Here is a 15192-nt window from a genome sequence, read left to right as displayed (position 1 = left end):
CACACACACACACACACACACACACACACACACACACACACACACACACACATACACACACACAGCTTTTAGTCCAGAGAAGGTTTTAAATGACTGCCGATGGCTCAGATATCTTATCACTCACACCCTGCTCCTCTGCTGATCGCAACCCATTGTGGTTTCTACTTTCAGCTTTCCCCTCGTTTATTGCTCGCCCTTCCATCTCCCCACCCATCGCTCTATGTCTTAATCTTTGTGAAATGTCAAAATAGCTCCCTTCCATTTGCACTCCTCGTCCTGGTGTGTCACAGCTCCTTTTTAAACCTCGTCTCATCCTGCCTCTCTCTTCTCTGTCTGCCCTTGACACACAGACAGCTCTGCGAACAACATGAGTCAGGGACTATTAGCTGGGAGGCAGGTTAAGTCAGGGAGTGAGGGAGTGAGAGACAGAAGGGGGGCATGCAATGGCGAGGGACAGGGCTGCAGTAAAGGGGGTGAGATGCCGGGGCCCTCAGGAGCAGGAGATGCGGTGACACTCACGGGAGTCTATGAGGTGAGTTAGGGTGAGGAGGAGCAGTGTGTTAAAAGCTGTTATTGCCTCCCTACCTGTCATCCCCCGTCAGTGTCAGAGAGTGTGTGTGTGTGTGTGTGTGTGTGTGTGTGTGTGTGTGTGTGTGTGTGGACAAAAAGCCAATGTAAGACAAGGTGAGCCAGGCCAAAGACCAAATGTTCGATCAAGTGAGGAGAAGTCATTATGGAGCCCAGTCAGGCTCTCAGTCATTTTTCCATTAGTTAAGGTGGGGGTCAGCAACCCGCGGCTCCAGAGCCCCATGCGGCTCTTTAGCACCACCCTAGTGGCTCCCTGGAGCTCTTTCAAAAATGTTTGAAAATGGAAAAAGACGGGAGAGGGAAATTTTTTGTTTTAATACGGTTTTTGTAGGAGGACAACCATGACAGCAACATTCTTAATGTTTTCCAATACTTTAAAAAAGTGGAGAGTAAATATTAGATTTCAACATTCTTGTCAATGAGGATTTGCGTTGCGTCATAGCCTGCGACACATGTTTCTAGAAGCCAGACAGGATGCCAGGCAGGTGGCTGTTGTTCAAAAAATGTTGTTTTATGTACAATTCACCGAGGGTACTGGCAAAGAATGTGAATCCGGAGGGCCGAGAGAAGCATTTTTAAACGGTGCATGTGAGCTATGATAGTTAACATGCTGCAAAAGGGCTTCCCATGCCTCGATCATCTTCGGGGCAAAAAAGAACATTTAATCATGAAGGCTCATTGTGTAATTGTAGCCAACTTAGTCTTTTTGATTGTAGGCTAATATAGCTAATATAGATACATACAGCATGTGTTGCCTTTACTGTAAGGCCGATATAAGGCTTTTATTTTTTTGCGGCTCAAGACATTTTTGTTTTTTGTTTTATTGGTCCAATATGGCTCTTTCAACATTTTAGGTTGCTGACGCCTGAGTTTGTATATCTATCTATCTATCTATCTATCTATATATAGATATATATCTATATATATATACATATAGATATATATACATATAGATATAGACATAGATATATATAGATATAGAGATACATATCCAATATGGCTCTTTCAACATTTTAGGTTGCTGACGCCTGAGTTAAGGCTTTTATATAATTAAATAGAACGGAATTACTTGAAATACTTGAGAAGTGATTCTTCTGCATATCCCTATATTTCCCTATATCCCTATATTTTATATTATTTATATTATATCCCTATAAAATAAGGATGGAGGGACAATGACGGAAGGGTACCCATGTCGTGGACAGAGGGCGGACCGGCAAAATAGGGTAAAGTGCCCATCTCTGCTTACTGCAAACCTGATTGAGAGGGCAAACTTCCGCCAAGGCCAAAAGATTCCAAATCATTCAAGGAGCTCACATTGGATGTGCCTCTCAACAATGCAAGTGCATAACACTGAATAATTCAGCGCAGTCATGAGGTAATGGACAGAGTCATTATCAATCAAAGTGTTTTGGGATCAACATTGCATGCTGTTCAGTAAGTTTGGCCAATGAAAATGGTGTGTTTTATTTGCAACCTTTTAGGCCACACAGAAGGCTGCTGTTTAAATACCCGTGAAGAGCAATATTACCTTCAAATCAAAGTTTTGTGACAACCTAATGACGAGACAACAAAGACGATCAGAATTTCAGGTGAACTTTCCCCATCGATTTTGTCCTACATGCCCATCCATCATGTCCCTCATTAGTGGACGTGGGCACGGCTTTCAGGGGGACTCAAGTGCAGGGAAGCAGCGAGGCAAGGAGCGCAGAAGTCTCAAAAAGTAGTTATTTTCAAAATGGGCCAACAAGGAATGTGGAATCAACATTACTTTGTTAAAAAAGTCTTGAAAGGTATCAAAGTATTAAAAAATAAAACAACAACAACAACAACAACAAAAAAACACCCCTACAGGAAGCATGACATGAGGTTACATGACCATTGACAGCTGATTAGAAGATACGGTGGATTGGGCTGATCAGAACAATTGGGAAAATAAAAAAATGAGTAACACAAGATATAACCAAAAATTCCCACCTTGTTTCACAAACTGCAAAATAATCCTAACCTTCACATACTGTTTGCTTTCCATCCAATTATGAACTACTGATCTTTTCAAAATGTATCACTTGCCAGTCTGCCATTAATAAATGAATGATTAATCTTTAATCAAGTTTTCAGAGAAAAGGGAAAGCATATGTTTGCAGGTACTTACGATACCAAGTTCTTAAGTACCAATGCATTTCAATGGGCATCAATATATATGGCTGGCCCCAATCACCCAGGAATAGCGGAGCTCAACTTTATTTTGGGTCATTTTACAAGTCATCAAATTTCAGGCTGAAACAATGATATTTTGTTCTTGCAGACAAATGTTAAAATGGGTCAAATCTAACCCAAACAGTGTCCAAGGATGAATAACTAACCCCCCCCCCCCCACCAATCACCCCCCCAAAAAAGCATCCTGCATGTTCAAATGATAACTGGGCCGCCGCGCCCTGTTGGCCCATTAGGCAGATGGATGGCATGCCGGAGCAAGGCTAGGGTGCTGAAATGCATTAAGGGTGTGATTATGACAGGGCATTTGGAGCAGGTGGGGCACACACACACACACACACACACACGCACACGCACACGCACACGCACACGCTCCATTAAAAACAGCAGAGCAACATCCCTGAAACTACACCCTGCGCCATACTTGGAGACAGTGTGTCGGTACCTTTGTGGCTTTTTTATTACAAGCAATATTCCATGCAGGTAGGCAAGGAACCTTAAATCTGAGCAGTTTCAGTCCCGAACCACTACTAAACTAGATGTTGCCCAACGATTCGTCCACTTGCATATGGTAAAAAAAAAAAAAAAGACCACCTGTCAAGTAATTTGTGTTCTTTCCTTTTTGTGAAAAACAGGAGACTGGTATCTGTAAAGCTGATAGAGTTGTTAAAATAGAGAGTGCTGCTGCTGTGTGGAATACAAGATTAATGTAAATGAAAAACATTTATATGTTGTGTGTATGTTTTAATACTTGTTTATTTATTTACATTTTTGTCATTTGCATATTTTGTACATAGTTAATACCAAGATTGATAGACATGCTACCTTGTGCAACTGCAAATTTTGCACGTGCCGGAACCACCACTGACTGTAAACCTTTAACTGTATCCAGTTTGGTCAGTGAGTCAGAAAAAAAAGACCATCAAGCAAGAATGTTCACTTTGAGAAACAGACTAAAATTGTTTTGTCCACTATTGGTTGTGCTGTCTGTCTGCATGTGTTGCTGTACCATTTGTGTTGATGTGTCCATTGCTTAAAGAGTTACAACACTGCAACCTATTTGCTGTTTGTCTGCGTGTTAGCATTGACCTAGCTGATTGTCTCAGGCAAAGTGATGTGGTTGTTCAATAAACAACCTGTCAATGTTAAACTTGACAGTCATCTTCAACTGGGAGTGTCAAACTATGCGAACTCTATCTGCCAAATTTCTGCTTTTTGTGAAATGAATTGAGTTTTCTGTCACCCTGTAGCACTTGCATCTCAAATTTATGCTAGCAGGTCAAAGCATTTTTTTTTAAAAAAGTAGGGTCACTCGTAAGTCAAGGTACTAAACTGTATTTTGACAGAAGGATGTCAGAGACCTGTCATTAAAGGCACGAGAACTCTTTCAAATTGTGAAAAAAAAAAATATTGCAGAATACATCTTGAAGGTTCCACGCTACTTGGCCTTGTGTACATTAGCATTAGTGGCTTAACTAACACAGCAGCAGATCAATAATTGATGTTTCCAGCCGTCATTACAGAGAACTGGTTGAGAATGAAACGTATAAATCCTTGTAGCCGACAAGTTGATGACCCTTTTGGCCTCTCCGAATGAGGCAATTTCTCCCAAAATGACGGCGAGATCTATCAGATACGCTTTGGCTTTATGTTAATTGGAAAAGCGGCATTTTACGGGAAGGTTTGCGACGAAAAAGGCAGACTAATGAGATGTGAAGCTGCACAAAGGGACCGAGCGACGCAGGCGAGGCGGGGAGTTTTGTCTTAATGAGGAACCTGATGTGAGCATGGCAACGGAAGAGTGAGTCGAGGTTTAATGGGATGCCACAACGCTGACTGGCGCCAACTAATAATTGTCGAGCTACTGAAAATGTAGGAAGAGGGGACAACAGTGTAAATGCACAGGATGGTGCAAGAAAGTCTGAGTGCTCCATTAGATTTGCTGTTTTAGCAATAGCATGATTTTAAATGACAACAATGTCACTCAGTGGAGCAGCTACGGAGTCCAAGAAACACCAATCTTATTTATTTAATACAAATAAAGCATCTTTGTTTATCGAATTATGCTAATATCTATGATGTCGTGTGCCGCCAGTCCTGTGGTATTGCTGGTTGCGAAAATTTCAAGACTAGCGGTAACTGGAATAGCCAAAGCTAGCGAGGCTAACCGCTATTCTCACCCACAGGCAACTTATTTTTGTACTTTAGATCCACGTAGGTGGATGAAGACTATCGACATTTTGGCTGGACATTTCGATTTTACATAGAATGTTAAAGTTGAGTGGATTATCTATTGCCAGCAAATACCGTACGTTTGAACGTACTGGTAGGCTAAACGCTAAAAACATTTTGCCATGGGTATTGACTTGCGCATGCGCAGGTTTAAGAAACATTTCTATTTTTGTCGCATTTGGCCCAAATTATAGTAATACGTAAGTTAAGTAAGCAAACGTTTTTATCAGTATTTTTTAAGGTTTAATTATTAAAGCCAATTGGGTCCTCACTGCTCCAAAAAAGACTTTAAGGAACCAGGGGCAGGGCTTTTTTGGTTAGAATTTTGCCCAACACGATCACAATACAAGCAGGAATAAATTTAAGGAAAAAGCAACGTGTAGAATTGTGAAGAATAAAGGGATTAATGTGTCATTGTGCTTTGAAGGTATGATTTCACTGAATGAGCCGTCTTTGAGCAGTGTCAGGAGTATGTTGTTCTTTTTGGGGGGAAATGGAGGGGGGGGGGCAAAACTGTGTAAATGTGTGCATTTTGATGGTGCAGGAACCCCGCAGCTTTGCCTGCGGCATCATGTCGGGTCTTCACCGAGACTGTTTTTTTTCATTAAGATGCAGCTAAAAGTCTGCGAGCAATGAAACAAGCTGTGAGAAGAGACACAAAGTGGGGATAGATTGAGGCAAGAAGAGAACTAAATCCATTAACAGAGGGGGGGAAATGGAAAACACCACCTCTCACACCGGATTAGTATTCCGCTTCTTGTCTTTTTGAACTCATTTCCTCACTGGAACCATCTTGCAATCTAGATCATTTCAAGACACTCCTTGGCCCCGGTAATTAGTCGGCTGTCTATCACCTTGTAATTAGTTCTGCAGGAAGATACTACACAGAGAGAATCATCACTGTCCCCCATAGCACTCCTCATTTCGTCACACATTCGTCACTGAATCTGCTTTACAGGAACAAATGAAGTGATGGGGCTACAGATTGTTTGTGTGTAAATCAAAGTGATTGAAAGGGAAGACGTGCAATTTACTTTGAGCATGATGATAAATAGAACGATATTAATTTGTTAAGTGATCGAGACTAAGAGCTGTATTTTTGTGACCAACGTAAGCACTAGCGACGTGTGACTCCATTTCACCAATTAAATTTAATTGGCTGGCTGAAAATTTCACAGGGGGAGCGCAAGCCGGTGGACGGGTGAGAGCGAGGGCTGCGGAGCTGTGGGAAGGATCAAGTCTGATGTCAATCATGGCCAATCAAAATGGCTCCATTCATTTCCCTTGAAATCATTCACTGGAAGCCCAGGTAAATCAATAGACTTTTGACTTCTATAGCCGTCAGTTGTGCACTCGTCTCGACGTGGCGGAAACACATCTGCGCCGTGAAGTGGGCAGTTGGAGACAGCCCCTCACCCCCAATTGTATGTCGCCCAATGGGCTGATTTGAAAAAACATACAATGACTCGGAGATTTTGATGCACGCAGTTCACATATTTCCGAATAAAATACATCTCGTTAGACCAGCTCCACCGATGAATATGTGGTCTGAGCAGGTGGAAGGTTTAGATCGACTTTCTGCCACCAAATTATGACTCCGCCAGCCGCATCTTGAATCTAGACACTCCTGCTGCTAATGACCAACATTAAAATATAATAGCACTGCAGGCCCATTCATTGAAAAGACGTTTGAAGTTTTATTCCTAAAAAGTCATGTAATATCATTGTAAGCTACTTTACTGCGCTTAAAAATAGGAACATAAAAGCTGGAAGCATTTGAAGATATTCTCAACACGCATACAATAGATTCTTTTAAACTGACCTAAAAATGACCAATTGCAACATCAGTCAAGTGCCCTGGCTATTTTCTGTTTCAAAGGTCACACAGATTTGCTTTAAAGGGCCTGATGCACCATGAGCCTTATAAAATACTCATTTTTTTTGGACAGGACGTGATTTAATTTGATGTCAGAGCACTCGGACGGAGCGAACGGCCTTTCCTGGCCCTCCCTGCTAATAATAGCTCTCCCCCTCCAAGCCAGGCTGCTCGTTATCATGAGATCACGGCGCTGGCTTTATCATGACGGCTCGTCTGCCGCAACGAGACTCGGAATTATCGTCCACTTGCCACCTTTGCACCCTCATTTCAGAGAATTTTCTACTTCCGCTGTCACAGAAAGACAAATGCTTTGCGATAATACCATGTCACGACAAAAAAAAAAAAAAAAAAAAAAAAGTGCATTTATTATGAAATAAAGCATTCAGACTGGAGGATGCCCATCACATAATGCCACGCTGCAATCTTGTTTTAGCAATTACTTGAAAGGTCAGTGGATTTCTATTTCGCTGAGTTTACTCCTGAGATGAATTATGTTGTGATTTTCCGAGTTATCTCAGATGTCGATTTTCTCTCCTGGTAGTGCTTACGCCCAAAATAAACTTCCAACAGTGGAGTCAGTTTGCACACTTCGCCATTGTCCGCCATTCCCGAAATAGTTGCTGACTCAGGATTAATGCTCATCTGCTTAAATATTTATACCAATGAGGAAGCTACATCACGGATGATTCTTCTAATGCTCGCCACCATTGTCGGTAATAGTTGGGGTGGGGTTAATGCTGCTAAAGAGGATAAAGAGCAGGCCGTGCCCGGCCAATGTTTTCTTATTTAAACATGTGGTATATTCTGTTTAGTGTCAGCTTACTTTTTATTGGGAGTAAAAGCAGATACGCAAATAGCATTAAAGCACGGTTTCATAAAGCATGAAAAAGAAAGAAAGACAAAAGACTTTTATTGAGGTCGTCTGTGCTTGAAGAATCAGTTTTGTTGCTGCTTTTTGCATGATTGGTCACCAAATGTCATTATTGGACACTACCCAGACGTTTGGCCTTTTGCCAAAACTACATTCAAATGTCCCGCTCGGTTCTGACCTGACCTGTGCAACGCAGTTTAATCAACCCTGCCCTGTCATCTATGGACACTACACAGATTTTTTGGGGTCTTTTTTTTACTTTGAGGCTCCTTCTCCTATTTTTATGGGGCTTCAACCACAAAAGTACATTTGAATAGCTGTCCCTGTCCTGCCGTGACCTTTGACTTCCTGTTCCTTGAGGCTATTTGCTCTGCTGATTTTTTAAAGGGGATTTCTAGATCAAAATGACACTCAAATTCGTTACAACTCGCACCAATTTAATTTAATGATCACTACACACTTCCATAGTTTGGAAGCAGTGGCAAGGCGAGGCAAGATCATTTCGACAGAAGCCGAATTTTAAAATTAACTCAAAAGTTCACAGTCAGTTGAGGGAGGCCAGAATAGGAGTTACTGCATGTGCTCCCTCTTACGTGTTCCAGTTCAGAGGCAATGTGGTAACATTTTCAAATACTGGCTGACTCATCCTACTCGCTGTCTGGCACCACATAGCCAGTCCCATTGGACGCCGGGAGCACTGCCTGCGCATGTGGCGAAGTAAGATGAGCAACTCCACTAAGTAGCCGCATGAGTAGCCAGCCGAAGCTCTGACTAGCTACGTGATGTGGCCCTAAGTAGCTTTTGGAGCCTCGACCGCCACTTAACTGCAGGTGTCGTGAGGGACACACGTGCGTCCAGCCAAGCAAAACTTTTTGGTACGGCGATTGATTCTCAGTTTTGCATTTCTGTGTGTTTTGATGATGCGCAAAATGCTAATTTTTGCCTCACGAACTGTGATTCTAAACCGCTTATTTCGAGCCCTGCAGAGCGGCATCTTTCATTCTCTTTCAATGCAGTGCGCTAATCTCGCGCTAGAATCTGGCGAAAGCACATCTGTGCCATGAAGTGAGCAGTTGGAGACCACCGCGACGCCTGGTAGGATGGGATGATTTCAAAATGTATTTGCTCTTCACTATCAATATTTTTTTTCTGGATGGCACTCCTCTTGTTTGGAGGTCACGGAGCAGCTTCCGTCTTGACTTGTCCCTATCCCGTTTATCCTTCCCGCCTCTGGGGGATAATCCCATCATATTTACGAGATGTGTCCAGTTTTGCTCTCCATCTCTTAATTTAGACCCTTGCATTCTTTGGCGCTCGCCCCTTTCCACCCCCCATCATCCTCCTCCGAATGCCGGCCTAATCTGTGGAGTGAATACGAATAGATGAGCGAGCGTAGTACAGTGTGAGTACAGTGGAGGGTGAGAGCCAGCCATGACCGAGCCATCTGCAGCCCTGGCTGGCATACAGCAAACTCGCCAACCTTCTTTATGCACACAGAGGGACACCAAGCACAGATCTCTGACCGCCACCCCCCGCTTCTCTTGATCTTGTATAGCACCCAAATCACCCCCGTACCCCTCACCCCAACCCCAAAAATATGCAGCAACCTTTCGACACAGTGTATAGCCTCCTTTTCATCTCTGCTTTCCTCACTTCTTCTTCATCAAGCGTTATCTTGTGCACACCCCGCAGTGAGGTCGTTGGCAGGAGATGAAAGGGAGGACTTTGGTGATGTGTTCTGCCGCCGCTGCCATATGCACGCGTGCAAGCATACAGTGGACTGTACCAGTCAGCAACCCGCCGCGTGCTGTTACGTTATCCCCCCAATGCACGGGCCGCTTCCTTGAGGTTAACGAGAATGTGGAATATTGTCATAATCGCAGCGTCTCGCCTCAACGAAGAAGGCTGCGGTGCAAACAGATGTTGACGGCAAGCTGCATGATACAAATTATGGTATGAAAGGTTCTATGTAATGCCTTGAAGGATTTACGTGCTAAAATTAGGCTAACATTTGATGCTATGGAGGCATAAAGACAAGATGCTAAAAAAAAAAAAAAATTATAATAAGTCATCTGCAACACTCCCTTTGTTTTTATTTATTTATTTATTTAACCAAAGAAAAAAAATGTCAAAAGCAGAAAACACTGGCCAGGAAATACTGTTTTATATGGTTTCCAATTCATTATCCTCCATTAAGCGAGATTATCATCAGAAAACATCGATACTGATATCACTGATCATAATGAAGTCCAACTCACAAAATCTATTGATCCATCCATTTTCTATATTGCGCGTGTCCTCGTTAGGGTGTCATTCTGGGTGTCATCCACATAACCTCCCCGTCAACAAAAGAAATATAAATGTCGTTTTTGAGGCGTTATGTCAATTTGAAAATACTTCCATCCTAGTTTTGTTAGCTGGTCTGCCCCGTTTTATATTGTGTGTTAGCATGAAGCTAGCGGATTTTCATAATTCATGTAGTTTGTTTGAATACAATACAGGGCAATGTGTAATTCTCTTTGTTTGATGTTCAAACTTGAACTCAAAACACACCTTGAAGTACAGTAAATGTGGAGACTCTATCAGGGATTGGCAACTTGGGACCTCTGACCACATTCTGAGTGGCTCCTTGACTAATCTCCCACCCGAAAACAATTTTGTTTTTTGTTTTTTTTTTTGTTTGTTTGTTTGTTTTGCAAACCTCAAGACGATGCTGATTAACATCTAGGAGCACTGATGAAAAATTGCAGTGCCCCAGCATTTAAGTGGCCCATCCCTTCATCTATATACTATATTTATTGAAATGCTCAAGCTTTTCTACAGTATTATATTATTTTGTGTCCTGTAATTCTGAACAAATGTATCATTATGATGAGAATTTCTAAAGCTCTCATTCTTCATTCTCTGTTGAATGTGTCCACAAATACTGCAGCCAGATTGTCATGATGCAAGCAACTGCTCGAGTAAAAAAATAAATAAATAAATAAATAAATTATGTTACCAAACAAACGATACTCCTCATGAGCTACGTCGCTGCCAAGGCTGCGACTCATCTCATGACTCATGCTGGTCAGGAGGAAACAAAAGAACTTTTTGAAGCAGACATCAGAGCAGGCAGGAGTTGAGGAAAAGTCAGACTTGCAGATTCTCAAAAGAGTCGCTTCTTCGTCTCCTTTCTTTGAGCTTCCGCTTTGTTCAATTTATCATGACGCAATTGGATTTCACCACAACTTATTTTAGTGCAGTTCTGTTGTGAATGCACATCAATATTTTATATTCATGTGTGTCTGTCAATTAAGTCATCCTATTTCATTACATTTTATTGAATTAAGATAAGATATATATATCTCACAATGGAGAAATTCCAATTATGTATCATTGTGTAATGAATCTAAGTATTTATAAAGTAAAATACTTGTATTGCCAATCATCCACTGTGCTGTCATTCCGATCCCATGAAAAATTACGATGAAAAAAAAAAGTCACTCAATTAATTCCCCCCTTAAGGAAATGCACCATTTATTTAACTTCTCCATGAAAGAAGGAGCAAATGAAGCCGCGATCGCAGGAACAACGATGGCAGGCTGCGAGCAGTATTACGACAACCAGAGGGAAAAGGCACAGTGCTGGTTGCCATGGTAAATATGCCCCCCTGCCGAGTGTGTGCACGGCTCTCCCCTCCCCCCTCTTCCTCTCCTCCTTCTCTCACTCTCTGCACTGGCTTTTCCTTTCCCGCCGCGCTGACCAATCCCCTTTCCCGACTTCCTTATCCCCATTTTCCTCATCTCTTTAAATCACCCCCCCGTATTTCCTTCATGCCACCCCGGCCTTCGATAAAGGCCGCAGACACTGTGCAGAGGCTGGCGTCCTTCGGTGCAAGATTATTGAAGTTCATCTGTTCATCATTGCCTCTCAAAGTATCATCCTTGTGACCGATATTAGAATACAACAGCATACTATACTTGCTGTAAGTGCTCATCAAAAATGAGGCGGAGGTTTTATTCCTAAAATGTATATTTGTCAGCCACTGCAATATTAGGCACCGTTTAAACATTGACACTGTGTTTCAAGACAGGAAAGTTAAAAAGTACTGAATTAATGAACTCATTTTACAATATTACCCTTCAGAACAAAATGGCTTCGATTTTGAAAAAAAATGCACTGGAATTGCCCATGTACATGTGGCGAAGACTGGGTGCCACTTCCACCAACATCCCTAATTAAACTTAAGATATTCCCCCTCATACAAAGATATTAGTGCAGATGTATCACTTTAACATACTTTTTTTTCGCACCAATTACTACTTTCCTTTTGGTTAGGCCTTCGGCACATTTTTGTGACATCTTTGGGCAATTTTTGTAGTGATTGTCTTCATTAGGATCAGGAATTAAATAAATAGCTGAATACTGGTATTTGCGTTGTCCTTTTTTGTTTTGTTTTGTTTTTGTTTTTTTAACGTTTCAAACTATGTTGTTGTCCATCTGGCCGGCGAAGAATTTCATTGTATCAAGGAACAATTTTTTACTTTCAATGTTTCATCTGAATCTGTGCAATACTGTTAGAGTCCCACAATACTCTCCTTATCAAATATTTGCTTTTCAGTCATTTATTAGGTCTTCGTGTGCTAGCGTTATAGTGTAAGATTGTTTCAATGAATAATTGATGTGCACGAGACAATAACCGGGAAAAAAAAAAAGCTGAGGTTGTTATTAGTGGAAGCAGTGTTGTTGTTGTCAAAACAGATGCTAAGTGCACCTGCCTCCTAACACCTCTGCCTGCTCCTAATGATGCTCTTAAAGCAACACTGACACTGTTTTGTTTTTCCATGACAAGATTCAGAGCAAATATGTCACTTTTTTAGTGTGTAACTACGGGAGCTCCTTTAACCTTAAACAGATCACGATTGCGCAGCCTTGCCTTTAGACATGCAACCTTACATCATCCACTAGATTAGCCGTGACATTCGCTGTCACCGCAGAGGCCTCGTGTGAAGTATTACAACAAATCATCATAGTGGCCCCGCCTCAGTAATGCATACGAAATTCATTATTTGCTTTTGGGAAATGACAGGACAATATGTTGAAAGATAGCATTTCTAGCCAGACCTGACTTGGAGTCCAATGTGTTCAACTTTCATATTATACATGAAATACTCTGAAAAATGGAAGGGGTGTGCAACCAATGTTTGTTTGTACTACATATGGCTAGCCATAACATCAAACCAGAAATAAATGAAGCTCTCGTCTCAATTTATGCACTAACGTACATAGTCTAGAAAATCTAGGCCTGCTACCATTTTATCTTATCTGCCTGTCACTATATGTTACTGGTATAGATAAAAAAGAAATATGCAAGATATTAATCATTTAGGACCAAACGTCACATAAAATTTGATTAATGTCCCCCCGATTTAATGCAATGCTACATCTATCATGATCATTTTGAGTGCCCCGCTCCCTTCTGATTCAATTGACTATTCCTTCTTCTTATTGAGCATGTGCAAACTTCATTCAGAGTTTAACAAAACAACTTTGTTGGGCGCATTATAAGAAAAAAAAATGGAGAGATCCCAGTGTAGCGGAGAATAGAAGGTAAACAGAAAACAATCAGTTTTTATCAAAACTACCAGGTTGCAACTGGACAATGGCAAAAGCAGTTCTTATCAATAAAATTAAAAGCATTGAGATGATTCTCTCAGTAAATCAAAAATATTATTCAGGGATTTTAAGGACTTTCGCTAGCTCAGGAAATGGGTCAATTGTCTCAAATTCACACATATTAGTTGACGATAAACATTATTATTAAAATATTTTGTAGTCCGTGCACGTTGATTGTTTCCTTTGAGCTGACAAATCATAGGCTATGCGTCTCTGCTCTGTAGAGAATTTCACAAACACTCACACACACAAAAAAAAAATCTCCAACATGAACCCAATGAACCACGCATGGAGCGGGCAGTCCCTTCAGAGTATGACCGGTTATGGGTGCGCTCGCGCCGGGAAATGACTGACCTGTGAGGCTGTCGTAGCACTCGATCTCGGTGCTCTCCACGGCTCTCCGCTGCTCCTCCGTGAGCTTGGCGGCATCTTGTTGGCTCAGCAGGTTGACTTCGGAGCCGCCGGTCGTCCCGTCGGCTACGTGGACCCCTTTGAGCTGCAGGAGCGCCCGATGATATTTGCCGATCGCCTCTCGGAATTTCTTCTCCTTATAGCAGCGGTGGCCCTCCGCCTTGAAGTCGACGGCTTTCTGAATCTTCGTCTCCATCTCCGTTTCCGTTGAGACGCCGACTCGGCAACCGCCTGCCTCTCCTCCGTCTCCTCCTCCGCCACCGGCAGCCGCTGCCAGACTCCGGCCGCCGGTCTCCGGATAGCTTTTGAGGCTCTTTATCGGGTGTTGCTTGGTTTCCATGCTGCCTAGTGAGCGGGGCTGGAGGGGACCATGGTGCTCGGAGGACTGAAGCACCGTGCTGTGCATAAAGGATGCGGTTCGGCTACTTCGTAGGCTAAGACCCGCCACGAAAGAATTTGCCGCGATGTAAAAGTTGTACGAACGTCAAATGGTTATTTAGACCCAAATACGACGGTGAGTGGTGGAGACATTGTCGGAATTCGCCGAAGAAAGCTAGCTCGGTTGCGAGAGTAACGATGCTCGCGGGGGATGCTCGTAGCAACAACTGAAGCACGAGCAGTTTCAGCACCATAGACACGCGACCGCCTCTGCCGCAAAGCATTGTGGGAAACGGAGTCCTTATCGTGACGAAATATTCAAACGGAACACTGTACAAATCCATAATGCGGATGCGGCCCAAACTGTGATTTAAAAAATCTAGTGAGCCTTTACATTTTATTATTCATTATACTTTTGGGAGGGGGAATCCCTAGCTTATCTTAGAAAATATTTACTTAAAACATAAATTCAACAAGCGATTTATATATGTCAAACAAATATTTGAAGTGGAATCACGAGCCGTTTTATTTGCACTTAAAAAAACAACAAAGACTTGTACAAATGCTCTTTCTAAGTGAATGCGTTTTCTTTGTAGTGTAGTCTATCTATATATCCATCTACCGATCTTCCTATCATGAACCAATTATTTAATAAAATGGCTTTTAAAAAAACAAGTTCAAATATATTCTCTAAATGGTTGTTTGACATTTTTATTTTATTATTGACAACCAATTACTCAATTTTATAGTAAATGAAAAAAAAATTAACTTGACGAGGGAAAGCTACATTAATGCAAGAAATATTGCAGTGGTCTAATGTAACCATCCCAGATTCATATGTGAGTCTCTTGAAAAATATTAACAATGGTGTTACGTTAAATACGTTTAAATAATGTTTCAGAATTTAAATAACGATATAGATAAATGTTTGCTACCCGGCTTAGTTTTTTACGGTGAC

General features: G+C 41.8%; 1 protein-coding gene across 1 annotated transcript in view; it reads right to left on the bottom strand.

Moving 5' to 3' along the window:
• The window catches only part of ttc9b (tetratricopeptide repeat domain 9B), a 20279-nt gene extending 5765 nt beyond the window's left edge, over nucleotides 1-14514 (bottom strand). Inside the window, exon 1 of the mRNA XM_019887684.1 lies at nucleotides 13800-14514. Coding sequence (XP_019743243.1) covers nucleotides 13800-14262 — 463 coding nt within the window. The 5' untranslated portion in view covers nucleotides 14263-14514. The remainder of the gene's footprint in view (nucleotides 1-13799) is intronic.
• Between the last annotated feature and the right edge of the window lie 678 nt (nucleotides 14515-15192).

The sequence above is a fragment of the Hippocampus comes genome, unplaced genomic scaffold, assembly GCF_001891065.2.
Source record: "Hippocampus comes isolate QL1 unplaced genomic scaffold, H_comes_QL1_v1.1 scaffold6, whole genome shotgun sequence".
Classification (NCBI taxonomy): Eukaryota; Metazoa; Chordata; class Actinopteri; order Syngnathiformes; family Syngnathidae; genus Hippocampus; species Hippocampus comes.
Note: the sequence above shows the minus strand (reverse complement) of the source record. Positions and strands in the feature narration are given on the sequence as shown.